Genomic DNA, 22109 nt, shown 5'->3' with positions numbered 1-22109 from the left:
GCGAAAAAAGTGGTCCAGCTAAAACATTCATATTTCTTTACGTACTACATGAATATGTAATAAAAAATGGGGGTTCCTATTTTAAAAAAATGCAGTTGATATGAGTTTGACCCATGGCAGTGCCATCTACCAGGCCAACCATAGCGCCATCTGGTTTCTCCCTTCAAGCTAGACGAATTTCGTTCTTTGTAGTTTTTTCATTTGATGCTTATTATGTGAGATATTTGGCCCGGTCACTATCAATGGACCACCCTGTAGAAAGCTGTGGATTGCTGTGTTATAAAGGTTAAATTATGTGTTTGTATTGGTAGCTCTGTCAAAAATAGTATCGTATCTTTTCATAGTATAAACATGCTTTGTATATCGAAGTGCTAACATTTTTCTGAGGAATAGTGACGAATAGACTGGTAAATCTCTCAAAAAGTATGACTCCAAAATGAAGTGTTTTTAAGAAATGTGGGTTTCATGGTAATAAATTTTTGAATAAAGAGAAACATTGTGTTCAGCATGTGGTGTGTGAAGTTACAGACAATGAAATACTCGCAAACTCATGAGTATCTAGAGAAACACCCATTAGTGCTTCGAAGATTAAAATAAAACATAGTGATAACACAGTTATCTCAAAACAAAACTCATGTAAATGGTAGGTTAGGTTATATTCTGATACATCTACACATCGTAACAGGGGTGTTATGTGAATGTGTGTGTTGTACGTATGTGGAGGGCCAGTTAGTTTACATGAAGACATTGAGGTATCAAATGGACTAGCCAGGAAACTTATCATTAATTCTGCCAGTTGTAAATATACTCATTCATTTTGGAGTTCTGATAAGTGTAAAGATAATTATTTTGAAATAAATGTTAGGTGGTTTTATGGATTGAGAGCTATTGGCAAAGGACACACTGCAGCAGAAACAATGTGTGTCGTGATGTATATGCCACGCCCACTTTGTAAAATGGACAAGTATGCAGGATTTATTGGAGCTGCTGTGAAATCCACTGCATGTGAGTCAATTAAGGGTGCTGCAAATGAAGCTGCTGAAATAAACGATGGTATGATTGACATATCAGTAGCTTTTGGGGCACTTGGTAGAAGCGCAGCTGAAGTTCTAAGAATTCTGTTGCTACAGTGACCAGTGGTGGATACTGGAAAGCTAATAGATTTCCAGATTTTAACCAAACATTGTTATAAGTATAAATCAGGTAATGAAGAAGGGCATATCTGTGACAGAAATTATGAAGGACAACTAGTCGTACGGAGGCCTGTGCAGCTGTTGAAATGTATAATCGATCTGTAAACTAAAGGGGAGTGTGTTACACTAAGTTCTTAGGTTGTGCAGACTCAAATGCATATAACAGTGTAGTAGCCACTCAGCCTTATGGTGAGAAGCTTATCACAGAACTGGAATGTGTTGGTCATGCCCTCCTGGATCTGGTTCATGGTGCAATTACCGCAATGCCCAGTACTCAAACAGGTCATACAGCCATAAACATTATATCCCAGCAGCAGTTGTGGATATCATAAAACCTGTTTACAGAGACCTGGCAATCCTGAATTATTGAAGAAGTGTCTGCATTGTCAGACTCAAAATCCCAATGAGTCGTTCAATAATCTTATAGCGTCAGTGTCGTCGTAACTGCCGTCTGCGTCACGTCTGCTGTGCAGCGAGCTATGCTGATTTAAGTATTAACTCTATTTTTCTTACTTGTAACTTCTTCTTCCGTGTGTTTTTGCTTTTAGGAAGCTTTAATTGTCGAGTGCTAGTAACAGTGTTCCATAGATTTTGTGTTTGTTTTGAATACAGTCAGAGAAAGTCCGTATAGTCAGCCATAGTGCCAGTAGTGCTAGTGTTTGTTTTCAATACAGTCCAGAGACAGGTAGTGCTATTTTCATTGTTTTCTACAGGAAGTGTCTAGTAACCACAGTGTAGTCAACTATCAGCCGCCTTTAGTGAATTAGCAGTCTAGTTATAAGTTGATTAACTCTCTACAGTAAATTGATTTCTTAAGATGGATAGGATGTGAGACTGCTGTGTACGGACACAGGAGGAGCTGGCCACTGTTCGCAAACAGCTGAACGTGTTGATGGCCGCGGTTAGCCGTCTTCAGGCAGTGGTGAGTCTGGTGCGTTGCATGGTACACCCCAGGTGTTACATGCTTCACCCACTGACCCTGCTGTCGACACATCTTTGCGGATACCGGGCGCGGTTGTGCCACCCTCTTCCCAAGGGGAGTGGCGGGTTCAGCGGCGTTCGCGGCGCACGAGGTGGAGGGTCAGTGTGGAGGCTGGCCGTGTGGCATCGCCCGTTCTGCCTGTGAGTGGACATGTGGCCACTCCTTCAGCAAGGTCCGAGCAGGCACATGGGGGGAGGGGTTTATTAGTTATTGGGAGCTCCAACGTTAGGCGGGTGATGGAGCCGCTTAGGGAAATAGCGGAAAGGTCGGGGAAGAAGGTCAGTGTTCACTCTGTCTGCTTGCCGGGGGTCTCATCCGAGATGTGGAGGAGACCGCGCCGGCAGTGATAGAGAGCACTGGGTGCACCCGACTGCAAATTGTTGCTCATGTCGGCACCAATGACTCCTGCCGTCTGGGTTCAGAGGTCATCCTCAGTTCGTTCAGGCGGTTAGCGGAGTTGGTGAAGGCGGAAAGCCTCACGGGGTGGAATCTGAGCTAGCTATTTGTAGTATCGTTCCCAGAACCGATAGTGATCCTCTGGTTTGGAGCCGAGTGGAAGGCTTAAACCAGGGACTCAGACGATTCTGCGGAGATCTGGGGTGCAAATTTCTCGACCTCCGCTATCGGGTGGAGAAATGTAGGGTCCCCCTGAATAGGTCACGCATGCACTACATGCAGGAAGTGGCTACAAGGGTAGCGGAGTATATGTGGAGTGCACATGTGGGTTTTTTAGGTTAGAGAATTCCCTCCCTAGGCCCGACAAGACACCTCCTGAGATGCGGCAAGGTAGGAGTAGACAAAATGCAACAGGGAATAACAATATTAATGTGCTAATAGTAAACTGCAGGAGCGTCTATAGAAGGGTCCCAGAACTGCTCTCATTAATAAGTGGTCACAATGCCCACATAGTACTAGGGACAGAAAGTTGGCTGAAACCAGATGTAAACAGTAATGAAATTCTAAACTCAGATTGGAGTGTATACCGCAGAGACAGGCTGGACAGTGAAGGGGGAGGCATGTTTAAAGCAATAACAAGTGCAATAGTATCGAAGGAAATTGACGGAGATCCGAAATGTGAAATAATTTGGGTGAAGGTCACGGTTAAAGCAGGCTCAGACATGGTAATGGGATGTCTCTATAGGCCCCCTGGCTCAGCAGCTGTTGTGGCTGAGCACCTGAAGGATAATTTGGAAAATATTTCGAGTAGATTTGCCCAACATGTTATAGTTCTGGGTGGAGATTTTAATTTTCCGGATATAGACTGGGAGACTCAAACTTTCATAACGGGTGGCAGGGACAAAGAATCCAGTGAAATTTTTTAAGAGCTTTATCTGAAAACTACCTTGAGCAGTTAAACAGAGAACCGACTCGTGGCGATAACATATTAGACCTTCTAGTGACAAACAGACCTGAACTATTTGAAACAGTTAACGCAGAACAGGGAATCAGTGATCATAAAGCGGTTACTGCATCGATGATTTCAGCCGTAAATAGAAATATTAAAAAAGGTACGAAGATTTTTCTGGTTAGCAAAAGTGACAAAAATCAGATTTCAGAGTACCTGATGGCTCAACACAAAAGTTTTGTTTTAAGTACAGATAGTGTTGAGGATCAGTGGACAAAGTTCAAAACCATCGTACAATATGCGTCAGATGAGTATGTGCCAAGCAAGATCGTAAGAGATGGAAAAGAGCCAGCGTGGTACAACAACCGAGTTAGAAAACTGCTGCGGAAGCAAAGGGAACTTCACAGCAAACATAAACATAGCCAACAACTTGCAGACAAACAAAAATTACGCAAAGCGAAATGTAATGTGAGGAGGGCCATGCGAGAGGCGTTAAATGAATTCGAAAGTAAAGTTCTATGTACTGACTTGGCAGGAAATCCTAAGAAATTTTGCTCCTATGTCAAAGCGGTAGGTGAATCAGAACAAAATGTCCAGACACTCTGTGACCAAAAAGGTACTGAAACAGAGGATGATGGACTAAAGGCCGAAATACTAAATGTCTTTTTCCAAAGCTGTTTCACAGAGGAAGACTGCACTGTAGTTCCTTCTCTAGATTGTCGCACAGATGACAAAATGGTAGATATTGAAATAGATGACAGAGGTATAGAGAAACAATTAAAATCACTCAAAAGAGGAAAGGCCGCTGGACCTGATGGGATACCAGTTCAATATTACACAGAGTATGCGAAGGAACTTGCCCCCATTATTGCAGGAGTGTACCGTAGGTCTCTACAAGATCGTAGTGTTCCAAAGAATTGGAAAAGGGCACAGGTCATCCCCGTTTTCAAGAAGGGACGTCGAACATATGTGCAGAACTGTAGACCTATATCTCTAACGTCGATCAGTTGTAGAATTTTAGAACATGTATTATGTTCGAGTATTATGACTTTTCTGTAAACTAGAAATCTACTCTGTAGGAATCAGCATGGGTTTCGAAAAAGACGATCGTGTGAAACCCAGCTCGCGCTATTCGTCCACGAGACTCAGAGGGCCTTAGACACGGGTTCCCAGGTAGATGCTGTGTTTCTTGACTTCCGCAAGGCGTTCGATACAGTTCCCCACAATCGTTTAATGAACAATTTAAGAGCATATGGACTGTCAGACCAATTATGTGATTGGATTGAAGAGTTGCTAGATAACAGAATGCAGCATGTCATTCTCAATGGAGAGAAGTCTTCCGAAGTAAGAGTAATTTCAGGTGTACTGCAGGGGAGTGTCGTAGGACTGTTGCTATTCACAATATACATAAATGACATTGTGAATGAAATCGGAAGTTCACTGAGGCTTTTTGCGGATGATGCTGTGGTATATCAAGAGGTTGCAACAATGGTAAATTGTACTGAAATGCAGGATGATCTGCAGCGAATTGATGCATGGTGCAGGGAATGGCAATTGAATCTCAATGTAGACAAGTGTAATGTGCTGCGAATACATAGAAAGAAAGATCCCATATCATTTAGCTACAATATAACAGGTCAGCAATTGGAAGCAGTTAATTCCATAAATTATCTGGGAGTATGCATTAGGAGTGATTTAAAATGGAATGATCATATAAAGTTGATCGTGGGTAAATCAGATGCCAGACTGAGGTTCATTGGAAGAATCCTAAGGAAATGCAATCTGAAAACAAAGGAATTAGGTTACAGTACACTTGTTCGCCCACTGTTTGAATACTGCTCAGCAGTGTGGGATCCGTACCAGATAGGGTTGATAGAAGAGATAGAGAAGATCCAACAGAGAGCAGCATGCTTCGTTATAGGATCATTTAGTAATCATGAAAGCATTACGGAGATGTTAGATAAACTCCAGTGGAAGACTCTGCGGGAGAGACGCTCAGTAGCTCTGTGCGGGCTTTTGTTGAAGTTTCGAGAACATACCTTCACCGAGGAGTCAAGCAGTATATTGCTCCCTCCTACGTATATCTCGCGAAGAGACGATGAGGATAAAATGAGAGAGGTTAGAGCCCGCACATAGGCATACCAACAATCCTTCTTTCCACGAACAATACGAGACTGGAATAGAAGGGAGAACTAATAGAGGTACTCAAGGTAGCCTACACCGTCAGGTGGCTTGAGGAGTATGGATGTAGATGTAGATGTAGACCAAAAAATGTTTTTCTTGTAATGAAGGCACTAAAGTGGGGGTCAGTCATGCTGTTATTGCTTTTAATGATGGCAACATTGGTAGCGTGAAAGTGCTACAACATATGGGAATTAATTCTGGAGCAAACTGCATCAGAGAATTTGAATGGATGGACAAGGTTTGCAATGGTAAAGCACTGTATGCAGCACAGTTGGCCACTACGGAGTCCAGAAAGAAGAAAACAAGAAAAAACTTAAAAAAGGTCAAGAGGATGATATACAGTATGGTGCAGGGTGCTTCTGAGTGACTAAAAATAAAATGTTAAGCATATATTGAGTTACAGTCTATTAAAACTTTAAAAACTCTTCTTGAAAATTTAGATTTTCTCTTGCATTTTTCCCTAAATCTCAGAAACTACTTCGAGTAGCGAATTAAAATTTTCAGGGAGTAATAACATACGTATTCTGAGTCTTCTGAACTAAAAGAAGAACATAATATTATGCATAAATAAAATTATTTAGAATAACATACAAAAAAGTACACAAAATTTTAACTGTGTAATTAAAAAATTGCATTTCCAAAAGCAGTGGCTGAAATGCAATTATTGTAAGACTCAGAACATATAGTTTAATGTCCTGTAAAAGTTTCTTGTCAATGGCTACAGTTGTTCCTGAAATACGGGGAAGTTAAGTCACCAAATTTAACATTGTCAGGATAGGGCGTTCAAACTCCCCTTAATGCACATTTTCTCCTTCCTCCACTTGGTGAGCAACACATTTATAGTATTTACACAACAGCAGTAGCTATTTTCTTACAATTTCTTTTTGCAGGCATACCATGTCCTGGGCTTCAAGGGACGTGTGGGATTTATTACCTCAATGAGTGAACACTTCTGTGGCACGTGCAACCGTTTACAGATAACAGCTGATGGCAATTTGGAGGTGTGTCTCTTTGGGTATTCAGAGATATCTCTCAGGTGAGTGATGAAACATAGAATAATCATGTCCAAGTGAAAATTCATGCGAGGAAACCATAAAATTACTAGAAGACTGACAGACTGATCAGTATTTTACCTTCAGGAGGTGAAATTCCAAAACTTCTTATAGACACATTCGTTCCTCTTGTCCTCACATTAGTCATGGAGTCCGAGTGACCTTTGAGACCTTCAGAAACTTATCCCTCTTTCCTCTCTCATGAAGGAACTGATAGTTCCAAATGCTGAGTATAGAATAATACTTTCAAACTGTTTGCCATGCACATTAGGTATGTGGTTGGTATATGGAAGAGATAAACTGCAGTTAAATCCAGCAGGTATGAAATGAGTAATCTTTTCTTGAAGTTTTCAGCTTGCACCCTCCTCCCTCCCAGACATACAAACCAGATACCTCTAGCTAAATAATTTGTGAGTATATATAATTTGCCTCTGTCAACATCATGTTACACTAACCTATTTGTGAGATTAAATTAAAGGAAAGTAATCAGAACTGGAAATTATGTAAAGACATTTTTGGCTATGTCCCTGTGTTGTATTAAAGTTAACACAGTATTTCTGTCCATGTGATGGTAACTATGATTCGCCAGCCACCGTTGCTGAGCGGTTCTAGGTGCTTCAGTCCAGAACTGTGCGACTGCTACGGTCGCAGGTTTGAATCCTGCCTTGGCTCAGATGTTAAGTCCCATAGTGCCCAGAGCCATTTCAACTGTGATTCATGATTATCAGAGTCTATATGTTCCAAATAAAAATTGGAACTTCATGTGTATAAATGTACAAATTATTAGACAATGGGACCAACAACTGACACTTTTAAATTGATGACTAGACTAAGACTTGGCGATAAGTTTGTTTCAGGACATGGTAAGGGGGGTGAGGGGTGGGAAGAATCAGCTCTCTCTTTGTGAGCATACCAGAAATCCTTTATCAACCGAAGGCAAAATAAGATATAAAAATACAGGGTCAAACAATTAATTTAAGTATCTTAAAAACCAAATGACTAATAAAATTGGAAGCTAAGAAAAGTAAGTTCATAGTAAGTAGGGTGAAACACAGGGGGCTGCAACATATTGCCATTGTTGTTTGACTTGTCTATCAAAGAAAAAAGAAATGGATCAAAAGAAAATAAAAGTGAGAATGGAAATGTATCAGAAGCAAATAGGAATAAGCAAGGAACATATTCTTTAATTAAAAAAAAAAAAAAAAAGACATGTGAGGCAGATGTTCCTACAATTTTATGTTCAAAGCACAGCAGCCTGTGAAAGCAAAATATTTATGACATTGAAAAAAGAAAATCAGTGAGTGAAAAGTGTGTGTAGGTGAATTGTGGTGAAAGACTGGATATTGGAACTTCTGTTATGCTGCCCAGTATTAGTTGACTTGGTAGTAAAGGAGCAAGTTTGCAAGGGCAGATAACTGTTTGGCTACGTAAAATAGAGTGGGAGTATGGAAAAGCTAGTCCAACATAGGATGAAAAAGATAACAGCAACTTAAAAAATGAACCCCATGAACCCCATTCCCATCTAGTGAATGCAGTGGTTGACAATATCTTGTGACATTCACCTATAAGGCTCAAACTATAATTGCTAAATAAAAATACAAAATGTTGACAAGACTGTTCTAAGCTGTCACTCTCTTTTGAAACAAGGGTGTTTAAACCAACAAACACGCAGGAAAGCAGGGACAACTCACACACTAGAGAAGGATGGGCAGTATCATTGAAGGAGTGAGCATGAACCGTGTGGAATATGTGTGGTACAAGTAAAAAAAAAAAAAAAAAAAAAAAAAAAAGGTAATGATAGTAAAATTCCAATCCCGGGAGCGGAAAGACTTACCTTAGGGGGAAAAAGGACAGGTATACACCCGCACACACGCACATATCCATCCACACATACAGACACAAGCAGATAATATATGTCTGCTTGTGTCTTTATGTGTGGATGGATATGTGCGAGTGTATACCTGTCCTTTTTTCCCCTTAAGGTAAGTCTTTCCACTCCCGGGATTGGAATGACTCCTTACCCTCTCCCTTAAAACCCACTTCCTTTCGTCTTCCCCTCTCCTTCCCTCTTTCCTGATGAGGCAACAGTTTGTTGCGAAAGCTTGAATTTTGTGTGTATGTTTGTGTTTGTTTGTGTGTCTATCGACCTGCCAGTGCTTTCGTTCGGTAAGTCACCTCATCTTTATTTTTATATATAGAAGTTTATTATTTTATTTACCGGTCTTGCAGTTTCCTTGATTTCTTGCAAAGTACAGTACAATGAAAACCTACCATATTGCATAACAAGTAGATGAGTATAAACTTCAGAATAGCATCATCGCCATTAAATGACCTATGTTTTCTTTACTAACAAGAGAAGGGACAGAAGCAATAAACACAAAATCAGAACTGCTTTTGCTTGATTACAGCAGGGACAATAATTTTTAACATCTACATTTACAACAGATCATATTTACAAAATGTTTTCGAAATTTGCTCTGTTTGCTCAAATGAAAGTATTGCACTGCTCAATCATTCATTTACACTCAACCCCGACTGCTGCACATGCTGTAGGGTGTGTCATCTGGTTATGTCATATGTTCAGTGTTTCTCACCAATTTTTGGGGTATTTTGAAATGTACAAAAAGGAAAATGCAGAAAGTTATCACATTTTGCTGCACATTACCTGCGTCACAGAAAAATAATGTATACAAATCTTCTCAGATTTGCCACTGAATAACTTTGTCCAAGCCTCACAATATTTCACCAACACAACTGTTCGTCATCTTCAGGTAGTGGTGGGTCCTGTCATCACTGCTGCAAGATGTGGCTGGTGATATTCGCACAGCAGAATTGAAATTTGTCAGGCTAGAAGCAGGAGTACGAATGTGTGGACAGGCACTCCCAGTTGGATGTAAATGCCATTCATAGTAGCCTTCTGCTTATGTGTTGTGGGCAATGACTGCACTTCTGGACACTCGTGTGGTTAAGAGCTGAATTAACTCTCTGCAAGGTACTGCATCAGGTCATACATCGGAGGATCTGGTTTCTACTGTTTTAATTTCATGGCAGTCAGTGCTGGATTCTGGGCAGTGCTTAGTCAAAATTCCATATTCCTGTTGGTAAGATTGCCCACCGTATGGATACATGCCTCATTCTTAAAAACACAGTCCTAGAGTGATGATGCTGAGGATAAAATTTCAGTCCTCTTGGGAAACGTGTGGTGCCCTGTATTCAGGCAGTGTTCTGCTACCATTAATTTACTGGGTGGCATTTTTGTCAGCGCTGTTGAACACAGTGTTCTTGCACAATGTGAGGTGTCTGCCCTATATAAGGTTTCCCATAATGGCATCAGATCTTATATATGATCTGTGTTTTCTAAGGTCAAGATTGTCTTTAACTGAACACAAACAATTCCTTAGTTTTGCTGGTAGACGAAAAACACACTTGATTCTGTTTCTCTTAGCGATTCTTTTAATTTTGAAAACATGCCACTGAAATATGGCAAGAAAGCCATTTGCAGTGCTTGTCTAAGTATCTTCATTTACATCCCTACACTGAACTTGCTTTGCTCAGAACACATTGCAAATCTGTTTACAAGAATAAACATTCTGCTGGAACACTGTTCTTAGGTGTTACAGTTCACCAGGCAGACTGTCGGTATCTGAAATCACGTGTGCTCTATGTGCCAGGGAGTGTAAGACACTACCACATTGTGCAGGGTGACGGCAACTTTTGGACCTCAAATATAACTCTGCGTGTATCAGTTTGCAGTAGAGACTAAGCCCCAGTGCTATGTCAGCTTTTCTTCTAACCGTGACATCCAGGAATGGTAAGCTGCTATCTTTTTGTACTTCCACAGTGAACTGAATATTCAGATGGAGCGAGTGCAAATGCTGCAGGGACCTAGGTAGTGTCTGTATTATGTGGGCCACACCACAAATGTCTCTTCAGCATTCTGCCAGAAGGAGGAATGTTGGATATTTACTAAGGGAAATAGAGGATCTCCCATGGGAACACTGTCCACTTGATTAAAGTAGTTGGTGTTACATAAGAAATAGGATGAGGTATGCACATGTTTAAACAGCATCACAATTTCTTTCTCGAACTTGCTGCTAATAACCTCTAATGAGGGCTGCAGGGACACTTTTGTAAGTAATGATATAACATTTGAGCTAACTAAAAGATCTGAAAGTTCTAGTTTAAGCATCTTCAGGTATTCTATGAAATCCTCTGAATTCTAAATATGATGGTCATAGACATCCACATGATAAATTTCAAAGCTGTCACGTGGAAATTGCCAGTTGCATCTTGCAGCAGTGATGGTGGAAATCACCACCACCTGAAGATGCCAAAACGTTGTGTCACTGAAATATTGAGGGAGGGGCTTGCATAATGTTATCTGGTGGGGAACCCAAAGTGTTTTTGCAACAGATCTATCAGGCAAGCCTGAAAAGTCACATATACTCCAAGCAGTAAGTACCTGTCGTAAAATGATCACATTAGTGAGCTTGGCAATTAATTAAGAGTTTATCAATAAATTTGGCTTCATTTTGCAAGAAATTGTGCTGTGTTCCAGTACTCCCTCTTCAACAAAACTAATGTCAGTTTCTGCTCCACCTCTTCAGCCCGAGATCCTATGTATACTCTTGAGCATTTGTGTAAGATACCTGTTTATTTATAAAAATAAAAGTAACTTCTATCATGACTTTCCCATTCTTGTCCAGTGGGTTTGTTATCCTGCTGTTGCCTACTGCAGACTACAAGATTACTGTTGAAGATTTCTGCAAAGTTTTTCTTCCTTTTTAGTGTACCAACATTTCACTGTGTGGTAATTGCCTGGTACTGTTTAACGGGTGTTTTAACTGTTGTTTCAGAGATGCAATACGAAGCAAATGCAGTGAGGATGACTTGCTTGCCATGATTGGGGCAGCAGTGAGAAGAAAGAAGAAACAACATGAAGGTAAGATACATTACAGCAAATGTAACTCTGTAGATAGAAAGAAAATTTCTGCTTAACAAGTCATAGCAAACATAAGAGCAAAATAGAATGAAAAGCAACAGTGATAGAACCTGTGTTTTTTGTGTAAACTTGGATTTAATTTTTTATTTAGTATTCATTCTGATTAATGCCCATTGGTCAACAGTATATTTCAGCCCTAGAATTTGGTTCTGCAAGGTCCACCAGATAACCATATATGGCTGTTGTAACTCCTTTATTGGACTTCAGAAGTTTTCCAGCAACAAATCTTTTTGTTTCTTTCTTTCTTTCTTTTTTTTCTTTTTTAAAAAAAAGCTAAAATGCAGAAAACATCATAAAGCAAACACTCACAGAAAAGCATCAGTGTCCTTGAAACAATGGAAACTCCAGTAGGAATATCAACAATGTTGGAAAAGACAGATTACTACTTACTGATGAAGGCTGTGGCTGAAAGCTTTATGTAAGTGTCTTTTAATTCTTCCCATCTGCAGCCTAAGGTATCTTCTTTATGGTAAGTAGCAGTCTGTCTTTTCCTTCATTATTCATTAGTGTTCTTTTTTTTTATTGCTGTTTAGCAAGCATCGTGTGGTATATAAGGGATGTGAATAGCGTCAGATGTTGAATCATCACTCTGGAGGATATGAAGGTGCTGCATATTGGTGTGAGACAGCATTATCTGATGAGAGTTTGAAAGAAACCTCATTGTGGATGTCCATTTGGTCCCCTGGTTAAACCTTGCAACATCTGTATTTTTGGAGTATTTGGATCTGACAGTGGCCTGATGTTGGAAAGTAAGGGCTTACTCATCATCAATGTTCCAGTTGACTACATCAGACCACTACAAGGGAGCATCACTGTGTAGTGTACTGAGTACATTGTAACCTGTTCACGTCTGTGACTGCCATCTGAGAACAAGTACAGTAAACTCTTGTGCAGCTACACTTTTGGCTAGCTAGATTGACACTTGACAAATTTCAATTTGCGTGCACCTGGAGCCAAGCATTTGCTGGTGTTTTTTGGCAATCTACTGCTAATCAGTGCACTGGTGCGTGTCAAAAGTCCAAGTATCGTCAATTCGTGCGTGTGTTGGTTGAAGCTCTAGTGCGTTTCTTATTTGTATTGCATGGTTTCATGCCACTGCCATCTATTGGAACTCCTTGGAAGTACAGTACATACAGTATTGTTCTATGGAGCGCAACGTAGGCCTGTCGAAACTGACAATTAGAGTGCGCCGCCTAACACTTTCCACTTGTTGTCGGTACATCAAAGCTGAGTGTTTAACAGTGAACGTACAACACCCTGTTGTGTTGCCACGTGGGCTTGGGTAGAACAGAGGAAATGGCATAGATGTATCGAATGCTTTCATTTGATGGCTGCCACAGCCTGGTTTCAAAAATCAAAAGTTTGTCTAGTGCATCTCGAGTGTTGTCAAGTTGTGCATTTGTGTGTTTCTGATTTGAGGTTTTGTGCTCCCACTATGTGCCTTAAAGTGTCCAGAGATAAAAGGGGCCAAAAACCATAAAGGACTCAGTCGAGTGTCTGTAAAAAGAACACTGAACGTGACTACGGGCACGTAACATAAAATGAATGTGATCTTGTTGGAAAAAGAGCATCACACTTTGCAGAGAATTGATGCTGGTGAGCCACCCACAAAAGTTGCTGCAGAGTAGGAGTACAATTACTGATCGGAAGACAAATCGATCAGGAATTGAAAAATTTTTGTTCCATCCAAGCATTGGGCAGCGCAGTGAAATCTTGAAAAACAATGAGAAAAGGTGCACATCCTCAGTTAGAAGAGGCATTATTTTTGTGGCACGAATAAATAAGAGCCAAAGGTGTGTCAGTTTCAGGTCCTCTAATTTGTCAAAATGAGCTAATGAGCTGATAGAAGGAAAGAAGCAAGAATTCCTCGGAAGTAATGGCTGGCAGGATCATTTCAAGAAGCAGCATGGCAGCCATGAAATTGCCATCAGTGCCAAATCATTATCTGGGGATGAAGCTGCTATGCTGATTTTAAGAAGAAACTGCACACAATCATTGACAAAGGAGGCTATACTGACAATCAACTTTACAAATGTGATGAAACTGGGTTGAATTACAAAATGCTGCCAACGAAAACCCTTGCCTCTAAAGAAGAAGAAATGGCTTCCAGATACAAAAAAATCAAAGAAAGATTTACTGTCCTCGCTTGCAGTAATGCCACTGGCAATCATAAACTGTGTCTTACTTTAATTGGCAAATCCAAAACACCAAGAGCATTTAGACACCAACCAACCAGCTTTCCCACTGAGGTACACGAATCAGTCTTAAGGCATGTATGAACAGTGCCGTGCCATCTTCAGAGAGTGGTTCCAGGCAGAGTTTGTTTCAGCTGTAGTAAATTACATGGAAGGAAAAGGACTTCCTTGAAAAGCGCTACTTCTTGTGGACAATGCTCCTTCTCACCCAGGTGATCTGCAAGATGGGGATATCAAAGTTGTATTTCTTCCACAAAATGTCACATCTCTATGTCAACCGATGGACCAAGGTATTCTTGAGGCGATGGAAAAACATTACAGACACAAGATGCTGGAATACTTAATAGGTGTGATTGATGCTGCAGATGATTTTGTGGAAGCTCTTAAAAAAATTGATGTTTTAAGTGTCATTCATTGATTGCTGAAGCTTGGAATCTAATTCCTCCAGTTCCTCTTGTTAGGTCTTGGAAAAAACTCTTAGATCGTAAGGCAACCTAAGTGGTGGGAAGGAGGAGACAACACCGAAACTCAAGCTGACATAATTTTGGTGAATTTACTGGAGAAGCTGGTTGTAAAGACACACACTTCGAAGACATTGAAGAGTGGATGGAAAATGGCATTTTTTCATGTGACTGAGGATGAAATCGTCCAAATTGTGACCGATCATAAAGCGTTAGAAGACTATGTTTCTGATGATGAATCAGAGAAAAATATTCCTCACACATTCTGTTACGAAGTGATCCAAACTGCCCTGGAGTACATCAGCCAACAGGAGGAGACGATTTATCCTGAAATAGTTTGATTTCAACGTTGGAGATGTATTGTTGCAGCAATAGTTTCTCAAGCAAAAAAAAAAAAGAAAAAAAGACATTCGTGACTTCGTTACCAAAAAATAAACTCTAATGAAGCATCCTAGAACTTCTATGTCCATAACTTAAAAAGTTTTTTTTTTTTTTTTTTTACTTTTCTTGAAAGTTCCTCTGAACAGACTTTTCGTTCCTTTGAGTAATCTCTAGATTTGTTTCATAATTTTGTTCAGTAGTTTATTTTTTATTCAAAAGAGTAGGTAATAAAATTAAAACTCCTGTTTTTTCCTGCTGCCAAATAAGGGAGATTTTTTCTGTAAGAATGCAAAATAAACGAGCTTTGTTATACAGCATTTAAAAACTTTGAGTTTTCAATCATAGTTTGGTGCCTTTTTAACATGTCAACACAATTTTTTCAGTAAAAAAGTGTAGGGTTATTTGCAACCATATCAGTAATGTTTTACATACCCTACGCACGTTTTACGATCGTATTTCGCAATATTGACGCAATTTGGAGTGTTCACATGTGAAAACAGGGGGACTTTGATTTATCTGGAATTTTCGTTATCGGAACTGACCACCGTCCTGATCATTTCGGATAAACAGGAGTTCACTGTAATAGTCTCCTTGCAACATGCTGTGTCATACAGCTAGGAGCAGCCAGACTATGGAATTGCCGTCCTGCGCATAGGCTGCCATTAACACCCAAGCAAATGACTGCATGTGAAGTGGTGCCATGATCAAGAAGTACGGACTGCTAATGAATGGCGTCACATTATGTTCACTGATGAGTCCCAGTCCTGCACTGCTCCAAATGACTATCGTGGAGAAGTTTGACAGTGACCCGGGGAGATGGGGAGAGGTCCCATTCTTCCACATTTTGGGGGGGGGGTGGGTCACAAAGAAGTCCCATGGTGTGGGGAGCCATTGGGTATGACTTCAGGTCACGGCTTGTAATGGCCGTGGGAACTCTGATGGTACAGCAGTGTGTAATAGTATTGTGGTGCTATTTTTCAACAGGCCGGTGCTTGTCCACATGTAGTATGTGTCTCTTTAAATTGTCTGTGTGATGTTGATATACTCCTGTGGCCAGCAAAATCCCCATATCTGTCCCCGATATAACATTATGGGACCAACATGGACGTCAACTCCATCCCACTGCCTGTATCCATGATTGCAATGTCCAGTTACAACAGTTGTGGATCACCTTTCTCAGGAGGGTATGCAGCAGCTTTACGACATCCTCCCGCACTGTCCAGGCCAGACAGGGTGCATTGCTGTATTGATAAGTGGGCTCAAACTGATAAGTTCTGTGTAAATTTGACTCTGTTTTGTTGTCACTGAAATAACATCACATACCCTCTAAATTAGCTATGTTTCAATTTGTTTTCTCCCCACCTTCTGAGTGTCTCACTTTTTTTCAAGCAGTGTAATTTAAGACAGACATAAGAATATGAAAATGGGATGGCATATCACATTGCTATTCAACTATGCCCCTAAGAAAATTGTAAGATAATGGAGAAGAGCAGGTGCACTATTACACTGACTAGAACGTAAACTTAAAGATAGAATTATATTGTGTAACCTATACCGATGACATAATACTAATTGACAAAAACATCACTGATATGCTAAAGCAATTTGAAATATTAAGGGAGCAAGCTAGGAAAATTGGACTACTAATTTCACCTGGAGAAAAAATTCTTGGCTGATACCAAAATGGCACTGGTTGAACTTATATAGGCAATGACATAGTATTCGGTGTTAAATAGTTTAAATAATTTGGTGAAAAAGACCACTGAACATCATAATGAAAAGAAGGCCATAGAATCCAGACTTCAGAAAGTACAAACTGTCTCTCAGTTAACTAAAAGTATTTTTCCTGGAACTCTAAAATCTAACATTGTACAACAGTGATCAAATTAGAATTTCTTTATGCATGAGAGAGACTCTTTGTCCAACACAAGACATGAAAACAGCAAACTGAATTAGAAGAATGTAAAATTGTAGTAAAAATCTTAGGTCCAAGAATAAAGGGTGGGATACATCACACAGAACCCAGTGTGAAATCTCCAGGCAAATTCCTAAAAGCTCTTGTTACAATGTGTCTCCAAGGAATCCAACTTGTGGGACATACAGAAAGAATGTATCCAAACAGGCAGCTCATTGGATTCCCACATACTTGAAAAATAAGATCCTACTGATGAAAACAAACAGGAAGAGACCTTAAGAAATTGGAATCACCACATTTACAGTATTCTGATGTAGTGATGAGTCACACAGAGTGCAGTTTCGCGGTAGCTTGATCGATGCTTGTACTTGTGTATGTAGTATATGCAAGTGTGTACAGCGTCTCTTCTGGTGTACTCACGATATGCTAATTTAGTGGCCGAGCAGTAAACCGGATCCCTACTCGGTTCCAGTGTGCTGTGCTAATTATTCTTCTTCACTTGACATTTATGCCTGGAGCTGCAAGAGAGGCCATTTTCCAGATAATGCCACAAAAACAACAAATTCTCAGATATCAGTTTAACTTACACGCTTCAACATCATAGACAACATTTCACATTAATATGTTGCAGAACACTAGATTAGTGTTAAAATTGCCAGAGTAAACATTGTTCTCCATGTGACAGATTGTCAAAAGATGTCCAAAATCGATAAATTTTATATCTCTGCACAGAGAAGAAGCTGGTTGCTCATTGTCATCTGTGGTGCTAATCAATGGGTCGAGCTCGTTGCTGGCACAGCGCCACCTCAGAGAAAGTGGCCCCTCATCCCAGCAGGTGTCGATGTTTAAACACCCGTATAGCTCCCAAGACTTACTGCGTCTGTGGATAACTCCATCTCTGCACAGAACTTCCCACATTTCCCACACAGTGGGCCCTCGTGTCTCTTACACACAATAAATCTTCAAACTTATTTCATTGGCTAAGTTAAATTTCGAGTGTGATGTGCTATTTCGTAAAAAATAGCAAACGGTAGACATGGATGTTATTGTGACTCTTTCCTAAGGCAACATTTGTGTATTACACTTGTAGAAGTGCACTGCAACATAAAACAGTAGACCGTAAGTTCAAACAATGGAAACTCCAGGTTGGAATATCAGCAGTGTAGGAAAAGATAGAGTGCTAATTACCATAAAGATGGCACGTTAAAATGCAGACAGGCACAGTTAAGACACTTACACATAAGCTTTTGGCCACAACCTTCATCAGAAAAAGAAATAGAAATACACACCATTCATTCACACAAGCAAGCACACCTCACACACACATGACCGCCAACTCCGACAGCTCAGACCAGAATGCTAGTCTGTAAGTTTGCTACACAATAAAATAATTATTCTGAGCTACAAGAAAAATGGATTCAAAGAACTAAACAGCTTGAAGAAAAAAAAGGGAAGCTCCCTGAAGCAACGTAGTTTCACGAGTGTGCATACCAGTGGTAAATTATGAGAGTCGCAACTCTCTGAAATGGATACAAAGGCCACCAGATTGCATTAGATTTGTTTGTGTCTTGGATTGTTACCAAGAATGGTAGGAGCTATAAGAGATGTGAAGAGTGTAAGATGTTGAGTGATCCCTGTGAAGGACACAGATGCCCTGTACTTCTGTGAGTCAGCATTATCAGCACGCAACAAAATTTGAAGGGGCCTAATTGGGTGTCTCCATTTGCCAGGCTGATTGAATTATGCAATATGCAGATTTGTGAGTCATTCAGATGTGGTAGTGGCCCCATGTTGGACTGCTTGGGAACGTAAGGGTGGTGTGCTTGTCAGCAAGCTTCCGGTTTACCGTGTCTGACGAGCCCATGGGAGAATTGCTGTAATGTACGCCGAGCACATAGTAACCCTTTCACACCTGCACCTGTCATGTGACCAGCAGTGAGACATTCTGCAAGACCCGCGATGACAGTTGTCAGTGAGTATGACAACGACATAGGGAGAGGGCGTGTGGGGCAGCATCGGATATGACTTCAGGTCACTCTGACAGCACAGCAGTATGTCATGGACATCCTACATCCTCATTTGCTACCTCCGTGTCCAACGGAGTTACAAGAGACAGACCAGTGAAAACATATCCAGTTGTTGACTCACAAAACGGTTTTGAGCTGTGACGCATGTAGTCTTAAGTGAATCATTCATACAAAAAGAAAAGAAGAAGAAGCTAAAGTCAGAATGTGAAAAAATTGGAGAATGGAATAGATATTTGAAGACTTCACACTTGAAACTCCCAGTTTTCCTATTGTGAAAGTGCCTTTGTGACCATATGCATTTCACTGACAATAAACTTTTTTTTTCCCCCTGGGTCTTGGCTCCATATTTTTTCATCCAGTTGAGTCAGAATACTTGCATTGTATTTGTGAGGTATTGTTTCAGTCTTGCAAGCTAATCTAAAATAGAAATCCCTTTTGCATCCTAGAAAACAATGACCACTCTTTCTCTCCGATTAAGTCACCTTGGCTATTTTTGTGCAACTGCTGTTTCATTTCATCCACGGGAACAGATTGGTGCATAGAATCAGTTGTGTGTCAGATTGTCCCAAATTGTTTTTCACATTAGGTTGTAGTCAGGCTTCAACAGACATGCCACTCACTTTCTGGTATGGCCATGGCATCAAATGTTTTGCACATCTTTTTAATTACTGATCTTGCAATATCACACTGTGTTCTTTCTCAGCATTTTCATATTTGATTGTAATTCTAGGAAGTTGTTCATGAGTCATCTTACAGAGACATATGCTACATATGAATTCAGCCATCCATTCCTTAACTGTTGACTATGAAGGAACTCCCCCCATGAACCATGGACCTTGCCATTGGTGGGGAGGCTTGCGTGCCTCAGCGAGACAGATGGCCGTACCGTAGGTGCAACCACAACGGAGGGGTATCTGTTGAGAGGCCAGACAAACATGTGGTTCCTGAAGAGGGGCAGCAGCCTTTTCAGTAGTTGCAGGGGCAACAGTCTGGATGATTGACTGATCTGGCCTTGTAACATTAACCAAAACACCTTGCTGTGCTGGTACTGCGAACGGCTGAAAGCAAGGGGAAACTACAGCCGTAATTTTTCCCGAGTACATGCAGCTCTACAACTTGACTAGAAGAAGAGATCGGTTGGTAGGACATGTTTTGAGGCATCAAGGGATCACAAATTTAGCATTGGAGGGCAGCGTGGAGGGTAAAAATCGTAGAGGGAGACCAAGAGATGAATACACTAAGCAGATTCAGAAGGATGTAGGTTGCAGTAGGTACTGGGAGATGAAGAAGCTTGCACAGGATAGAGTAGCATGGAGAGCTGCATCAAACCAGTCTCAGGACTGAAGACCACAACAACAACAACATGAAGGAACTGACTCCTAATAAGTAAGATGATGCCTGTAGAAAAGTACAACAAAACAGTAATCTCAAAAAAGGACAGGATAGACAGTACATTCTGTAGGACATATTAAAAGTGATTGGTAAAAGAGACTTGGTGTGTTAAATGCAGCTTTTGGTTACATGATAATTGAATTGGATAGATAAACAATCTACTTGCTAAGTGGCGGCAGAACACACACATAAAAGAAGATTATAATTAGGCAAGCTTTCAGAGCCAGTAGCTCATTCTTCAGGCAGAAGGGTTGAAGTGCAAGGAAGAGGGGTGAAGGATAGGTCTAGGAAAAATTGTAGATTTTGAGAAAGTTACCCAGAACTGCAGATCAGGGGAGACTTTCCAGATGGGATGAGAAGGAAAGACTGATTCCACATCTACATACATACTCCACTAGCCACCATATGGTTCATGGCAGAAGGTACCCTGTCTCACTACAATAGTCTGAATAAAATTACTTGATAGTTGACATCAATCACTTGCCGCAACAATGTTGCCACATTGGCTACCAGCTACCGTTTGGTTACAGGTGACAACAAACAAGCGGCTCACTTCACAAATTATGTTAAACGTTTAACACAGAGCAATTTTTCTAGTGGCTGGTGCAAGGTATGTCAGAAATGTCGGATACTCTGTCGACTATTGATTTAAAGTGACCAGTGACTGAACTGGGGAAGATGACCCGTTTTGTATCCCTGACTGTAAACTTGTGTCCTAACCCAGCCGAGAAAATTGTGGTCAACAGTCTGCAGCAGTACTAATATCATGATCGCTTTGTTCATGGCGATTAAAGCTAACGCTTAAGGGTAAACTCAAGACAACAAAAACTCAATTTCAGGGCTGAAAGCAAATTAAAATTTCTCCGTTTCATTTGTTACCTGTAACTATCCTTACTCTAGCTGCACATGCTGCCATGTTAGAAACCAGTGAACAGTCCATGTGGGCACTTGTTCGTGGATTATAGATGACTGAGGCAGATTCCAAATGAAGAAATAGTGACAGGAAGAAAAATAAGACCAAATAGAACAGTCAAAACAATGATGAAAAATGATGCAGCAAAGTATTAAAAATAAAAAAATACATTTAAACCAATTAATTGAATGAAAATAATAATCACACTCTTTTGGTTAGATTTAGAAATAAAAATTTTGCTACATTGATGAGATTCAAACCTACGACATGCTACACATTAGATTAATCTGCCAACCATTGTGCTATGCCACAGCACTGCATGAAGTATTTATATATGTGAATGTAGTGACCCAGTTGCAACTATGAACTGCAACCTTAAAAATTTCAGTTTCACACAATGTAGTGAAAAGCTTATCTAATGTAAGATGATCTCTGTGAATATGATAACTATATGTATGATACTGAATTACACCTTGTGCTGAGTTATTCGGTAGTGTTTGGTTAGTGCTATGAATGAAATGTGTGTCTTTCATTAGCATTGTTAATGTGTGTTGTTTTTGGTGTAGCTATCGCGTGTCATGAAATACATAATAAAAGTGTCGGGCTCGTAATTCGGGATACAAATACATCAAGAAAGAATGCTGAACCAGGAATTGGAAGTGACTGGCCAATTTTGGTGGAGTTTGGCAACAGCAGACAGTTCAAGTGTGACGCTGACTACTCTTATTGGCGTTTGAAGTGCCAACTATCAAGTAATTTTATTTCAACTGTAGTCAGTTCCTTTTCCGTTCCATCTGCCAATCGATTGAGGAAAAAGTGAATGTCTATATCCCTCTCTATGAGTCCTAATTTGTCGTCTCTTATCTTCGTGGTCCTTACGCATAATGTATGTTGGTGCAATCAGAATTGTTCTGCAGTCAGCACAGTGTTCCTCAAAATCCCTCCAGGGATTCCCATTTGAGTTCCAGAAACATCTCCATAATACTTGTATGTTGTTGTTTCGACCTACTGTTAACAAATCTAGTATCCTGCCTCTGAATTACCCCAATGTCTGCTTTAATTCGACC

At 40.4% G+C, this 22109-nt stretch overlaps 1 protein-coding gene across 1 annotated transcript in view; it reads left to right on the top strand.

Moving 5' to 3' along the window:
- Positions 1-22109, top strand: part of LOC124575364 (molybdenum cofactor biosynthesis protein 1-like) — a 72688-nt gene that overhangs the window by 30852 nt on the left and 19727 nt on the right. Inside the window, exons 5-6 of the mRNA XM_047131169.1 lie at positions 6595-6740; positions 11613-11698. Of these exons, the coding sequence (XP_046987125.1) occupies positions 6595-6740; positions 11613-11698 (232 nt within the window). The remainder of the gene's footprint in view (positions 1-6594; positions 6741-11612; positions 11699-22109) is intronic.

Source organism: Schistocerca americana, unplaced genomic scaffold (assembly GCF_021461395.2).
Source record: "Schistocerca americana isolate TAMUIC-IGC-003095 unplaced genomic scaffold, iqSchAmer2.1 HiC_scaffold_24, whole genome shotgun sequence".
Classification (NCBI taxonomy): Eukaryota; Metazoa; Arthropoda; class Insecta; order Orthoptera; family Acrididae; genus Schistocerca; species Schistocerca americana.
The sequence above is the reverse complement of the archived record's forward strand: the minus strand, read 5'-3'. Positions and strand labels throughout refer to the sequence as shown.